This window comes from Dioscorea cayenensis, chromosome 16, assembly GCF_009730915.1.
Source record: "Dioscorea cayenensis subsp. rotundata cultivar TDr96_F1 chromosome 16, TDr96_F1_v2_PseudoChromosome.rev07_lg8_w22 25.fasta, whole genome shotgun sequence".
Taxonomy (NCBI): Eukaryota; Viridiplantae; Streptophyta; class Magnoliopsida; order Dioscoreales; family Dioscoreaceae; genus Dioscorea; species Dioscorea cayenensis.
Window position 1 is genome coordinate 724,108 of NC_052486.1, and position 15,278 is coordinate 739,385.

At 38.0% G+C, this 15,278-nt stretch overlaps 3 protein-coding genes across 4 annotated transcripts; 1 reads left to right on the forward strand and 2 right to left on the reverse strand.

Annotated features, from left to right (window-relative positions):
* The first annotated feature begins 341 nt into the window (after positions 1-341).
* LOC120278410 (3-hydroxy-3-methylglutaryl-coenzyme A reductase 3-like) lies at positions 342-3,501 on the forward strand. Its single transcript, XM_039285190.1, has 4 exons — positions 342-1,303; positions 1,514-1,695; positions 1,952-2,298; positions 2,911-3,501. The coding sequence occupies exons 1-4, from the start codon at positions 342-344 to the stop codon at positions 3,154-3,156; spliced, it is 1,737 nt and encodes a 578-aa protein (XP_039141124.1). The 3' UTR covers positions 3,157-3,501.
* A 432-nt stretch (positions 3,502-3,933) lies between these two features.
* Positions 3,934-7,887, reverse strand: LOC120279404 (thioredoxin reductase NTRB-like). Its single transcript, XM_039286335.1, has 2 exons — positions 6,737-7,887; positions 3,934-4,211 (listed from the first exon to the last, which is right to left on the reverse strand). The coding sequence occupies exons 1-2, from the start codon at positions 7,752-7,754 to the stop codon at positions 4,141-4,143; spliced, it is 1,089 nt and encodes a 362-aa protein (XP_039142269.1). The 5' UTR covers positions 7,755-7,887; the 3' UTR covers positions 3,934-4,140.
* A 3,180-nt stretch (positions 7,888-11,067) lies between these two features.
* LOC120279386 (mitotic spindle checkpoint protein BUBR1) lies at positions 11,068-14,837 on the reverse strand. 2 transcript variants are annotated; one of them, XM_039286319.1, is made up of 10 exons: positions 14,558-14,837; positions 14,329-14,458; positions 14,068-14,225; positions 13,833-13,914; positions 13,676-13,748; positions 13,554-13,608; positions 12,733-12,898; positions 12,559-12,641; positions 11,432-11,512; positions 11,068-11,331 (listed from the first exon to the last, which is right to left on the reverse strand). In XM_039286319.1, the coding sequence occupies exons 1-10, from the start codon at positions 14,788-14,790 to the stop codon at positions 11,271-11,273; spliced, it is 1,122 nt and encodes a 373-aa protein (XP_039142253.1). In that variant the 5' UTR covers positions 14,791-14,837; the 3' UTR covers positions 11,068-11,270. The 2 variants fall into 2 exon arrangements, with proteins under 2 accessions (XP_039142253.1, XP_039142252.1); XM_039286318.1 differs by having other exon boundaries at positions 14,314-14,458.
* Between the last annotated feature and the right edge of the window lie 441 nt (positions 14,838-15,278).

The window sequence follows — 15,278 nt, forward strand, 5'->3', positions numbered from 1 at the left end:
TGGTAAAATTATTGGCATTATCTTTCAATGTTAATATATATATATAACGAGTTGTTCTTATTAAAGCCCTTGTAAACCAATTTCACAAGGATTTGTATGGAAAGTGTGCATGTATTTTTAAATTAAAAAGATGCCCTTACTATAAATAGAAAAGAAAGTAAGACCAATCAATTCCTTAATCGTCTTTTCCTCCCCATTGACATCTGTCTCCGTCTCTGCCTCTGTCTCTCTCTCTCTCTCTCTCTCTCTCTCTCTATATATATATACATATCTATATACTCTCCGTAGGTGCCTGCCTTCGGTCTTGTGGCCATTCATCTCCGACTCTCTGTCCGGAAACAATGGGCGTTCGCCACCGGCTCCCTCACAAGGCTGCCGGTGACGGAGATGCTCCTCGTGTCCATGCCTCCGACGCTTCGGCCATCCAGGCCTCCGATGCCCTGCCGCTTCCGATCCGGCATACCAACATATTCTTCTCGGTTCTGTTCATGGCGGCGCTCTACTTTCTCATGTGCCGCTGGCGAGAGAAGGTCCGTGCATCGTCGCCGCTCCACCTGCTCACCCTATCCGAGATCCTTGCATTCGTCTGCCTCGTTGCGTCCCTCATCTACCTCATTTCTTTCTTTGGCATCTCCTACGTCCAGTCCTCCATCCTCTCCCACGATGACATCGACGAGAAGGTCGACGTCGTGGAAAGCAGCCAGCCCCCTCTCCCGCTCCACCGCTTCCCACCCACCGCGGCCATGTCAACCCCTCCTCCTTCACCCTGCCCCCTTCTCACCGAAATCTCCGACGCGAAGATCCTGTCTGTCTGTCCAAATGATGAGGATGAAAACATCGTCCAGTCTGTGCTCTCAGGCGAGATCCCTTCTTATATTCTCGAATCAAAGCTCGGCGACTGCCGGAGGGCGGCCGGGGTGCGGCGCGAGGCGGTGAGGAGGATGACGGGGAGGGCAATGGAGGGGCTCCCCCTCGATGGATTTGACTACCAATCGATTCTAGGGCAGTGCTGCGAGATGCCGGTGGGGTTCGTGACATTGCCAGTAGGGATCGCTGGGCCCTTGGTGTTGGATGGATTGAGCTACTACTTGCCCATGGCCACGACAGAAGGATGCCTGGTCGCCAGCACCAACAGGGGCTGCAAGGCCATCGCCTTGTCCGGGGGAGCCCAGAGCGTTGTGCTCCGGGATGCCATGAGCAGGGCACCCGTTGTCAGGTTCGCCACTGCTCAGAGAGCCGCCCACCTCAAATCCTTCTTGGAGGAACCGGTCAACTTTGACACCCTTGCCACCGTCTTCAACAGGTGCTCGCTTGCTTTTAGTTAATCTTTGCTTCATTTTTCTTTATTAGTTATATCACGATATCACTTATTGATGATGCTAATTGCTAAGAGAGAAAAGAAGATTTATGAGAAAATACGTTAATGTAAGTTCTTTTTTTTGACAACTTTGTTGTGATGGTGGTGGTCGTGGTGGTGGTGACCATTGGGTGTGCTTATTGTGTATGCGCGCAGGTCGAGCAGGTTTGCAAGGCTGCAAGGCATTCACTGCGCGCTGGCAGGGAGAAACGTTTACATGAGGTTTAGTTGTAGCACGGGGGATGCGATGGGGATGAACATGGTCTCCAAGGGCGTCCAAAACGTTCTGGACTATTTACAGGCTGATTTCCCTGACATTGACATCATCAGCATCTCTGGTTAGTTTTTCTTCTTTTCACTTTTAAGCCAGACGCATGATAGTTCTTAATTTTTATATAGTGATGACACATAGTTTTGTCATGTTGGAAACTCACCTCATCTCACAAGTCATCTCATCCCAGTTCCTCTTCCTTTTCCATTTTGACTCATCTCATCTCTATTTTGCTTTTGAAAGTAGTCATTCTTTTGACCTAATAGCTACCTTCTAATGGATTGGAAACTAATAAAATCATGCACTTGTCTCTTTTGAATCAGGGAATTTCTGCTCAGATAAGAAGCCGGCAGCTGTGAACTGGATTGAAGGAAGGGGCAAATCGGTTGTGTGTGAGGCTACCATCAAGGAGGAGGTGGTATTGAAGATTCTCAAGACCACCGTTCCTGCACTGGTGGAGCTCAACACTATCAAAAACCTTGCTGGCTCTGCTGTTGCTGGTGCCCTGGGTGGGTTCAATGCTCATGCTAGCAACATCGTTACAGCCATTTACATTGCCACCGGGCAAGACCCTGCGCAGAATGTGGAGAGCTCCCACTGCATCACTATGATGGAAGCTGTCAACGGCGGCAAGGATCTTCACATCTCTGTTACTATGCCATCCATTGAGGTAACTTCAATCAATATCCCTTCTTTTTATGACTAAAATACATATAGATGTACAAATTACGGAGTTAGTTTTGTGGACTTGCTGAGATTCCTGACAGCCAACCTCTACGTCTGATTCGGCGTTCCCCTTGGCATTTTATTAGTCGTCCCCAAGAAAGAATCTTTCTGCAGTGAAATTATTAAGCAGTAGCTACGCTTTCCATCCTCGAGCCAAAATCAAGCATAAGACATTTTCTTTCCTTGATCTCTGACTGCAGTGAGAAGATGACAACAGTGACAAAAGTCTATCTGTAATCTAACTGATCCAAAATTAAGCATAAGACATTTCCTTGATCTTTGACTGCAGTGAGAAGATGACAACTGTGACGAAAATCTGTCTTTGATCAAACTGTTGACTCCTGATGCGATGCTTTGTATTTGGGTTCAAAAGCCTTTGTTCTCTGCGCTTCTTTTCTACTCCCTTCGGTTCCCTTTATTCTAAGCTTGTTTGTCTTTTCATGCACTTGAGCCTAGACAGATACATCTTTTATGGATTAAACTTGGTTTATTTAGATTAGTTAGTCATCTTTCTAATAAGCAAATTAGTCATCAGTGTTTGTATTGGTATGGACAGGTGGGTACAGTTGGGGGTGGGACTCAGCTAGCTGCTCAGGCAGCCTGTCTGGATCTTCTTGGAGTGAAGGGTCCTAGCTTGGAATCTCCAGGAGCTAATTCCAGGCGCCTGGCCACCATAATAGCCGGTGCTGTGCTGGGTGGAGAGCTCTCACTTATGTCAGCTCTTGCATCTGGACAGCTGGTAAACAGTCACATGAAATATAACAGGTCTAGCAGAGATATCCCTAAAGCTGCTGCTGCCTGAAGCACCTGTGAACGCCCCTGTTACAGGAGAGCTTCAATATTGTTTATAAGAGCCATAGGAAGTGAGAACTGATCATGCCACCTGTGAACAATGTGTTAGATGAGAGCTTCAATATGGTTTATAAGAGCAAAAGGAAGTGAGAACTGATCAAGCCCCCAATAGCCGGATGAGACAATTGTTTTTTTAGCTTTTCCTATTTATAGCTGCTCTTTTTGCTTGTTCGTCTTCCTTTCCTTTTGTATATCTTTATATTGTCACTGCAGGTTCATGTCTTTCAATGTTTATTGTTTGAATGGTAGAAACATCATTGCATATTTAATGCCTATCGATCAAATTTCTGCTGAATGATGATATGTGTTTTATTGTTGGTGTGATGAGTTTCTTCTGTATGATTGTCACTGGTTACCTGTCTTCCACTTCCAGCAGCTGCAGCAGCTGGATGGTATTTCAACCGAATTTACGTTTCCTTGCTTTTTAGTCTTTGTACAATGATAGTGCCAATTATAGTGGCCTAATGGCAAGTTTGTGCATTATGCGAAGCTATATATAAATCAGTGTTTGTTGCTAATGCGCAGCTTATGAAGAGTCAGTAGCCAAAGATTGACCCACCCCCCACTTCTGTGTGTGTGTGTGTGTGTGTGTGCGTGTGTGAATGTAGATGACACCACACTCAATCTCTTTGCCGCATACTATAAAGGGCACAGTTAAACAAAACATTTTCCTAAACGCCTATTCTTTACTCAGGCTCATCCGGCATTTTTCCAAACAAACAAATAATAAAGGTATGCAGATGCAGATTTAAATGCCTTAATTAAGTCACGCCCAAATATCCATGCAAAGACTGTTCATAAAGCAATTCTAGATTATGATCAATACCCACAAATAAGGCAGACATGCCCTGCAAATCAATCCATAACATTAACTCCATATTGGCTTTTAAAGCCTGGATCGCAACTGAATGGTCCATTGATAGTCCAAGGATAGTCAATCAGTCTTTCCTTCTTGAGCTCCAATTTCCTGCAGGTAGTGCTCCGCATCTAGTGCAGCCATGCACCCTGTGACAATTTTTTTATTGGAATTGCATTAGTCAAAATGCAGATTCAAACTAAGATCATCAGAGAATAGTTCACTGTTTATTGCTTATACAATTATCACTCATTGGTAAACATGGAGGATTGAATGAATAGACTCAATACTTTATTATTCAAAATTCATAGATTCAATACTTTATTCTATATATATATATACTCAATACTATGATCTTAAATTCACATATCAGCAAAGTTTTTTTTTGAAGAAAGAACCCCAAAAAAAGGGCTAATTTATTAAAAAAAATCAAGAACAAAAGGTTTAACACATATCAGCAAAGTTGACAGGGTTATTAGAATGGTAATGGGTAAGGAAAATTGATACAATAACACAAGACCAGAAAATGAACTATACTTGAGAAACCAACCTTGGACAAGGGTTTTTACAGCTTCAGTGCACAGGTAATTTGAGAAGAATATATGAAATGGAAGCATTGCTTCTGTAACTGTTCTTTTTCACCTATAGTATCACATTCAATGAAATTACAGATCAAGCCGTTCCATCCCAACATGATATTAATTGCTTCTACACTTTCACCCGTGTTTTACAAGTTTTTAAAAAAAGCCCTCGTAGTATTTCCTGGGTTTCTGTAAGATTTTTTATTTTAACACACAAATTAGATGATTCTCCTCGATAATCTTTTCCTCTCTTTCAAATACTCTATTCCTACCAGAACATCAGTCCCAAATGACACTTGGGAAACCAAGCAATATACTTGAGTGGTAGTCTTTAAATCAGTTAAGGGCCAGAAGGCTTTTGCAGCAAATCTTGAAACGTGGAGGTGTATTTATACTACAATAAGGAAATGAAAAATGGAACTTCACAATAAATAACAAAGCATATTTTAATATGAAAAAAGTTCCCTTAAATATAAACCTAAACTGTTGATGTATATGACAATAATATTCAAAGCATAGTTGGCCACTACTCAAGGGATTGAATTAACTCAGTGGCACCCAAATATTTAACAAGAATGGGACCTTGCTTTTTATTTTCAAATTATCAAAGTTACATAATCCCAAATAATTTTCTCAAATGCTTGGGAAATTCAACAGTTGTGAACATGTATTATTGGGCTGCAGTAAAGGAGATCAATTATGGACCACCATTGACACAAGTATGAGAACTGAAAATGACTGAAACTAAAAGGAAAAACAAGGAAAATTTTGACACAACTGATGGATTATAAAATTCTAACACATGTTTGATGGTATTTTGTAATGTGCCTTGAATTATTTCGTGATCCGACCCAATTAGTGATTTGACCATCTTTTAAAAGTTCGACCCAAGGAGGTTTTCCTTTGTGAGGTTCGTGGTAGAAACGGAGATTGATTGATTGTCATAATGTAATTCGGAGCAACCTAAACTGGTTTGAATTTGGCTAAATATATATATATACATATATATATATATATATATATATATAACTTTAGGGTTGTATTATCTTCTTGTCTTAATTTTCAAAGAAATAAGAATACTATCCCAGCATCTGAATATGGGTAAAATTGACCGAATTAAGCAAATTCTAGTATTCTTTATTTGTTTCCTGTCTCTTTATCTTCTATTGATCTCTAGGCCTACCACAACATCTTTTCCCTTGTCGGTCAAACTTTTAGGTTGAAGTTTAAATTCTACCATCACTATGCTTGACTTCGAAATTTTAAAGTCAACAGCCCACAGAATTGACGGTTTCATAACATAAATTTGTATCAATAGCGCAAATTAAGCTGCCAATGGCTTGCTTAACAATGTGATAGGGCCATAACTATGACAATTCTCAATTCTGAAACTCAACCCAAATTTTCTTCTCCTTGTCCTTCACTATTCTCGTTAATTGTAGTGACCACTCTCTAATAAAAAGGAAGATTCCAGGTTTATAGTCTTAAATTTCATCCCCTCATGACCCAATCATCAAATTTCACCTAGAGTTTTATAAGTTTCATGGCGTGCTTCTACATCCTTTGACCATGCCATTCTGTTCTCAATTATGAATAGAGAGAAGGGATCATCAACGATAAACACATGACGGATTTGAAAAGTTGTTTGATTCAAGTGAATCACAAACAATTTCATTTAAGATAGGAGTGGTATCCCAAGGAATGCACTCATATTGTAGAAGATCAATCATAGTTCAGAAGTATGGAGAAGGATTAATATGGTCTTGCACATTCCAGAATAACAAAATCCGTTTCATGAGTATATAACTCTGGCATTGATCGACCCGATCCAATTTCATAAGGATATAAAGTAGGTAAATAAGGTATTAGGCATAACTCTAACCCCTAAACCCTAACTCTTACCTTTTCAGTGAGAAACTCAGGCATTGGTCTACCCAATCCAATTTCATAAAGATATAAAGAAGGTAAATAAGGTATTAGACATAACTCTTACCTTTTCAGTGAGAAAATGTGAACCGGCAATATATGAAATAACAAAGTGCGCAAGTGAGTGAGTGACTGGTGCAATGAACAAAGCAGTATGATAAACTGACCAGATCCGGCTGCGGTGATCGCCTGGCGGTACTTCTTATCTTGCACATCTCCAGCAGCAAAAACACCTTTGATGCTGGTTTGTGTGGAGCCAGGTTTTGTGACAACATATCCATCCGCATCAAGCTCCAGCTGCCCATCCAAAAACTTGGTCGCCGGTTCATGCCCGATTGCAAAGAAGAGCCCCGACACCGTCAAATCAGACACCTCCCTGGAGATGACATTATTCACCTTAACACCCCCAAGAGGTCCGTTCCTCTCCTTGGGGTACGCCTCGACCACCTCCGAGTTCCATAACACCTCGATCTTGGGGTTATTGAGAGCCCTCGCCTGCATGATTTTTGAAGCCCTAAATGTGTCCCGGCGGTGCACGATGTACACGCGGGACCCATACTTGGTCAGGAAATTGGCCTCCTCCATGGCGGAGTCTCCTCCGCCGATGACGGCAATGGGGCGGTCCCGGAAGATAGGGGCCGCCCCGTCGCAAACTGCGCATGCGGAGATCCCTCGGTTCCAGAGGGTGTCGGAGCCGGGGAAGTGGAGACGGCGGGCAACGGCGCCGGTGGCGATAACGACGGCGTCAGCATGGACTTGGGTGGACGAGGAAAAGACCTTGAAGGGGCGGGAGGAGAGGTCTACAGATGTGACTGTCTCGGAGAGGATGTTTGTCCCGAAACGGACCGACTGGGCACGGCAACGATCCATGAGGTCGCCGCCCATGATCCCTTCGGGGAAACCGGGGAAGTTTTCAACGTCGGTAGTGGTGGTGAGCTGGCCTCCAGCGGCGATGTCATTCGCCATCCAGCCCTCGAAGAGTATGGGCCGAAGTTCGGCGCGAGCAGCGTAGATGGCGGCGGTGTGAGCGGCGGGGCCGCTGCCGATGATGCAGAGGCGGGTGCGGAGGATGGATTTGGGAAGGGTGCCGTCTTCCATTTGCGAAGGAGCTGCTGCGTTTGTCGCGGTGGAGACGACGCGAGATCTCTTAAAGAGGGCGGCAAGCTTGTAGCAAAAAGAATTCATCAGGGTTTATAGCCTTTGTTTTCAAGGCTGAGTTCCGTGTCGACTCTCAGCCTCCAGCACGCCCCATACGAGAAAGAGGAGGTTCAGTTCAACCTTGAATCGGTTTGGCCTGACCTAGGCTCCTAGCCTGACCCAACCTCACCCTATCCTTCTCCTTTTATAATCTTCTTTCATTCTAAAAATATATGTTGTTCAAAGATGTAACTTGTTGTTCAAGAATGTTACATAAAAATTTAGGATCGTATTAATTTTTTAAAATATAATAAAAATCAATCAAATTATTAAATTATAATTTATACATTTTTTTTAAATTATAAATATTACTTTTTTAATTTATATTATTATTAAATAATAGTAATGTTAAACAAAATATGGTTGTGTTTGGATGAAGTGATCGTGACTATCTGATGTTGGACGATCGATCTACTAGTGATATATACCTACGTTTAGATTTTACTATTAAACTTAGTAAATGAAAGACTCGAGTAATTGTATCAGACAAGAAAAGTGATTCTGATCACCCCCAAAATCGGAGCTGGAGGAATAAACACTATCGATAGAGAAACGACATTTTGCCCTCTACTTAAAATTTAATTAAATACTAATTATTAATTTAAATAACTAATTATAATAATTAAAGTAAATAATAATTAATATAAATTGAGTCATTTAAAATATTATAATAATTAAAGTGAAATGATGCATTTTGCTCTACATAGATTTAATTAAATAAATAATTAATAAAAGTATTTAATTATGATAAGGAAAATGAAATGACATTTTTGCCCCTACTTAAGATTTAATTAAATAATAATTATTAATTTAAATAACTAATTATAATAATTAAAGTAAATAATAATTAATATAAATTGAACCATTTAAATATTATAATAATTAAAAGTGAAATGACAGTTTTGCCCCTACACAGATTTAATTAAATAAAATAATTAATAAAACTATTTAATTATGATAAGTAAAGTGAAATGACATTTTTGCCCCTACTTAAGACTTAATTAAATAACAATAATAATAAATATAAATTAAGTCATTATAATAATTAAATTAAATTATAATAAACATAAATTAAGTAATTTAAATATTATAATTAAATTAAATTGGTTAATGATAAAAAAATTATTTATTCTAAATATTTAATTATAATAATTATAGAGACTAAATATTTATTTATATGTAATTATTTTTTATATATTAGTTTATCATTACTTATATTATAGTATTAAAGTAATTTATATACAATCTCTACGCTCACTTTTTCCATTCCCTAATATTTATTCCTTTCAACCAAACACTTTTTCATTATCATTACCATTACTTTTTTCCCATTACCATTACCATTACTTTTTCATTCCCATTACTACATTACTCATTCATATTCCGTGATCCAAACGGACCCTATATACTCTAAAGGAGTAATTATTTTAAAAAAATTGAAAATGAACATATCTTTTTATAATCTCTTCATTATGGGAATCATATATGGAAATTTTTGAGAGAAAACTCTAATTCTGAATTTTAATTATTATCATATAAATTAGGACCGTACTTATTTATAAGAACTTATGAGGTTGATTATAAATTTGTCTAACGATTTTATCTCTCAAATTTATAAATTATTATATAAATCCACATATCTAATTTAAATAATTAAATTATTTAAAATTAATAATAATATGTATATAATTATTAATGTCATTAGTTTACGGAACTTAATACATATATTTTATTAGGCCATCTCCAACCCACAACCCCATATTTCAACCCCAAATCCCAAATTTGGTTTCACTACAGTAAATTATACTCAAACCACAAACCCCAAAATCTAACCCCAAAAAAAAAATATTATTTTACACATCTCATTTTTTAAGAATATTCAGAATTAATATATTGCTCCCATAATATTGATATGTTGTTTTAATATAATTTATTTTTGCATTGCATTATCTTTTATTAAGGTTATTTAATAGCTCGGTTTATTATCGGTGAATGTTTATGTATTATTATCTATTTTGTTATGAATGTATTTTGTTATAAATTCATAGTGCATGTCTATTTCATTGTTTTTAAGTATATTTTAACTATTTAGTTTAATAAATTTATCATTAATTAATTTAATTAAGAATTTTATTATTAAATAATTAATTACACATAAAATTTAAAATTAATTTAAAATATTACTTTAATTAAAGTATTAATTATATAAATTAATAACTTAAAGTTTTTATTAGTTATAATAATAAAAATAAAAAAATATTGAATAAAAAAATATAAAATATGTGGGACCCCTAAATTTGGGGTGCAAATAGTTGGACTCCAAATTTGGAGTTATCTACTCCCCTACCCCAAACTTTGGGGTAGGAAAAGGGGTTGAGTTGGAGCCATCCATGACCCCAAATTTGGGAATTTGGGGTCATGGTGGAAGATGCCCTTAAATCTCTACAACCCAACAGATAATTGATAGATCCAGGGAAGCGGCAGTGTTATTTACTTATTCCACTTTCAATACCACCAAATACTAGAAAATAGATGGATTGGTGCGTGGGAAATTCAAACATCTGGTACACGCGAAACTGATTCCATTATGAACAAGTAACCGGCCACCCCAAGTCATTCTTTAACACATGGACTTCCCAGGTTAGCATCAGTTCCGAGTTCAACAAAGGAGAACAAGAATTTCTTTCATCCATCCACTCTTTTCCACTTTTCCAATAATCTTATAGAGACCAGAGGTGGTGTGGATGTGGGTGTAAGACTGCTGCTACAGACTCGTTGGTTTTTTTGCCAGTCTAACAGATAACATCATTCACATAGAGAAACCACAAAAAGCAATTAATCAACAGCTCATAAGCTCAGAATTTACATCAGAGACTTTAGAGAACCTCCGTACTCTTTATAACACCTCATAAGCTCAGAATTTACATCAGAGAACCTCTTGACTCTTATTCCCTCTCGTCTCCTATGTTATCCCCCTTGTTTGCCTTCACGTCTGTGGAACTCTACAGCTGGTTGCCACTTACGTGCCACCTTCAGAACATCTGTGGTGTCTTTTGTTAGATGCTCGAGTGAGACCCTAACTTCATTCATATTTTTGTTCCTGTTCTCTGGGAACTTTGTAATACCGTACATGTAACAAAATCATTTTCAACTCTAGGAGACAAAAGGAGAAATTCAATATTGACCAGCAAGAAATTAAATGCGACTTGGGGCACAATATCTACTGCCCTGACAATCGGCCATGTCATATGGAGATCTGATGAAAAATTTCATTGAAAATAAACTGAGCAACAATCCCCACTAAATAAATATTGAAGTAGATTATCAGATAATAATTGTTGAAATAGAAACCAATTATACAAGCCTTAGACATAAAAGCCAAGATACAATTCCATATAAATCGGAAAACCTATGAAGAATGGAAACTCATCACAGGATTCACAGCATTACAACTCAACAATACATAGAGGGGAACCTAGTGATAGAAAGGCACAGAATCACCAATTACCTAAGGCAGTGGGGAGGGAAATTACGTAAAGGGTTTTCTTTCAACAGCTCTGTTTCCCTGCATGATGCAAGAAGGTGATGCGTATCAATTGGTAAAATTTTATGACTTACTATATTATACATAAAGAAATAAAAATGAAAGATTTAGTGCAGCTTACTTCTTAAGATCTACATTGTTTCCTTGTCTGAGCTGCATTATAGAAGAGCTCACAACTTTCACCCCTTCAACTGGTTGCAACCTGACACAAGTAAAGACCTAAATTAGGAACGTGGCGTAGGAGGCTTTATGAAAGATACATGTAAACAACAGTAACTTTTATGTTGGAAGCGCAAAAAATTATGTCTTAAAAACTTCATGAGCGGGTACACTCAAAAATTAAAAACATTATGATCTTGCTACTGAGATGGCACTTATATCTACTATTAGCAGATATGTCACCATTCAAAAGTTTTTCATCCATTCAAGCAACACACGGAAGTTGAAGTTTGGACTCTTTAAGAGCAATTTTGATGCCGTAACTTAGTTTCTAGGTTCAAGGTAAAATAACACATTAGGGAAGTAAATGTGATTGCAGCGTTGTATCCAATTCACATTATGTAATGTAATTTCTATTGATATTTGTTTTACCACATCAGAGAGATGATAATATGTTGAGCATCTACATCGTACTCGTGTTAGAATAAAGTTCATGAATAATACTTTGCCAAGCAGATTCGCACCAATCTCCTTAGCTTTCAGTAAAACCATGCACACAGAAATTATATACAAAGTCCAACCTATCATCAAAAACCAGATGGGCTATGAGCAAATTTGAGAATATATACAACTTAGTTTGCACGGCTTCACGACATATATAGCAGGAATTTAAGTTCCAATTCATAACACAATTTAAAATGCATCACCTTCCACCAGGCAAACTGGTTATTATGGACTAGGATAATTATTTGAAAACATCTATCTTTTTCTTGTCAATATTTCATCCGTGGACAAATCAAACTCTATGATGAAGCAAGCCTTCACTACCAATTCATCTTACTGGTTGTCTGATTTAGATTTTCAAGTGGTGAGTAATTCTGAGGGCTTAATTAGGCATAGTTTAAATAATTAGTTGAAAAAATTATCTTTTCATGATTACTTTTAAAGAAAAAAAGTTGAGGTCCCGTATTATGTTGTTGTGAATAGCCCTTTATGATAGTTTAACAGCCACTTGAGTTATGGGAAAATGTGGGGTGTAACTATTTCTTGTCAGATACTAAAACTTAAAGAGTTGATAGGAAAACATACTCAGCACATTCCTCATCAACAAAAACCTCAATACATGTACTTGGAGTTGGTACCACTGTCCTGGATGCTATTTTCTGAGGAACCTGAAAAGAGTAATGGCCAAGAAATTGATGCTAAGCAGCATAAATTAGCAATATAATGCATGAGAGAAATGGTGAACCAAGCGAATTTTACCTTGTAGGAAATCCATTTGGATGGGGCTGAGGTATTCTCTTTGTTTCTATCAATCTGGGTTGCTAGAGTATGCCAGGGCTTCTCATTATTCCTTATTACCTCTGAGTTATTGTTTCCTTGTGTGTTTGTATCACTGTAGATGGAAAGTGGTCTATTGGTATCAACCCTGCATAAACATTAATTCATATGAGTTGACCGTTTGTATTAATTAAGCAAATCAAAGCATGTAACATACTTTAAACTTGATGGTCAAATTGTTAGATGTAGACGGATGACTATTGTAAAAAGGAGGAAAAAGAATTGTGAGGCCATATTGGGAGTGAACTGCCAACAAAGCATATGATTCTGTTATTTTTTTAGAAAAATAAATAAAAGTAAACTCACATAACCAGACATCTAGTTTATTTTGCTATCTTTTCAACAACAATAAACTTGGAAGGCTGTATATCTAAGTAATATAACAAGACTACGTTGACAAACAGAAATGATGCAGCTCTACAATTTAGCCAGTTGAGAAAAAGGCAATTTCAAAGAAAGCTTTGGATGTCATACACTCATGGATAAATTTGTGTCAGATTTTACTCAGTTTTGAATTCAAAAAGGGGATAATACACAATGAACTATAACAGGTTTAATAAATTGTTAATATAAATGATACAAGCTATCATAACAAGTAAATAGGGGTCAATTGTCCTTGGTGTGACATTGGTTTCATAGATTTTAATTGCATAGTTTAGATTCATCATATTTTCAACCTATTTGGTATACACGCAATAAATTGTGGCTTTTCATTACATACATATAAGAATGTAAGATGATACCTCTGTAGCTTCACCCTCTTTCTAGCAATATCAGAGTTCTCAGTAGTTTGATTCCCTGAACGTTGTCAGTAAATTCAGTTTCATAACATTTGAAAGATAGCCAAACCTCAAACAGTACTCACTTGCAGCAGCTGCAGCCAATACAGTTCCAAAGCTTCGAATGGGAATATGGTTTTCTGGTTCAACTGATTCATCCTGCGTCAAATAACATCATAAAGTTCCTTAAATGACTCCTAATGTAAAATGGAAGAAGCCTAGAGTTAAGGTTTAAGTGCATACCTTGATATTTTTCTTCTTCCTTGTGGAGCGAGCCAAGAACTTCCTGTAATCAGCTTCTAACTTCTCTACTGGTTTGGCTTTCCTGTGCAACGTAAATCAGGATAAATAAATTTAGGGTCACCAAGAATTGAAAACATTTCTTGACACCACTTGGATCAGCTGCAACTGGTAGAATTAGAAAAAACAATGGTATGCTTGCATGATGTATGTTAAAAGTGTAAGAGTTGGGCAAGACCTCGCAATCCCGAGGTTGAACATCTCATCTGCCTTCTTCAGCTTATTCTTGGACTCCATGAGGAGGGCATATGCGCAATAATAGAAGGAATGGTTCTGACCTATTTCATTGGCTTCAAGAAAGCGGTATATTACTTCAGCATCAGCACAATTCTCAGCCTGCGAGAACAATTAGAAATCAAGCATCGTGAACAAAATCTAAGCAGCAAGCAATAACAGAACGGATGGAAATGGAAACAGGACAGACATATTCCAACCACACTTTGAGATAGCGCAGATCACCCTTGTATCGTTGGTCATGCCAGAATGTGCGCACACATTGCTCATAAATCACAAGCAATCCGGAGCACTCTCCTCCAGTTGGGAATGATTCCTGAACCCATTTGATGCAGCTACATTCACACAAGAAAAAGCAAGACTGAGATGTTAATTCAATCAACAGATGTGGGAAGAGGAAGGAAGAAGAAGAAATCATAGAAGAAAAGACTCACTCGAGCCAGGGTTGGAGGGGATCTTCGCCCTTGTAGTCGTCGATGGTCTCGATCAATCTCCTTCGAGTGTGGATGAGGGATCTCTTGAGGGCGGGTTGGGAGTGAGATCGGAGGGCGTGGTTGAGGAGCTGGACGTTGCGGCCCCGCTTCAGCGGCCGGATGTTCTCCTTGAAGAGTTCCCACTCGTTGCCCGTTTGCTGCTCGGACGCCATTAACTCCGCCTCCGGATCCATTACTGCTCGTCACTTCCCCCCAAAAATTGCGAATTGGAATTCAAACGAGAAAGGGGAGAGAGAAGTATAACGTTCAGTTGCCTCAATACTTTTGGGCTAACGTTTTTTTGGGAACACGAAAAACCAATAATCCTGTGGGCCTGCGGCCCAACTGCTGCCGGATCTGGTCAAATCTTGTAAAATATAATCTAGAAGAAAGGGACCTCTTCAAATTTACTGCTGACAACCAAAGGGTCATAGTGCGTAATTGGACATTCAAACTATTTGCATTTGTTAAAAACAATTTGCACATAACCAGATAAGAGTTTTTCTTAAAAAATTCATAATTATAATTTTATTTGTTTTCATCTCTCCTTCACTCGAGTTCATCAATGGATGCTTAACCTCTAACTGGTTCACAAGGGGCTCAAAAGGGTTTTCAACAGTATGAACAAGAAAAATAATATACATATATATATATATATATATATATATATATATATATATAT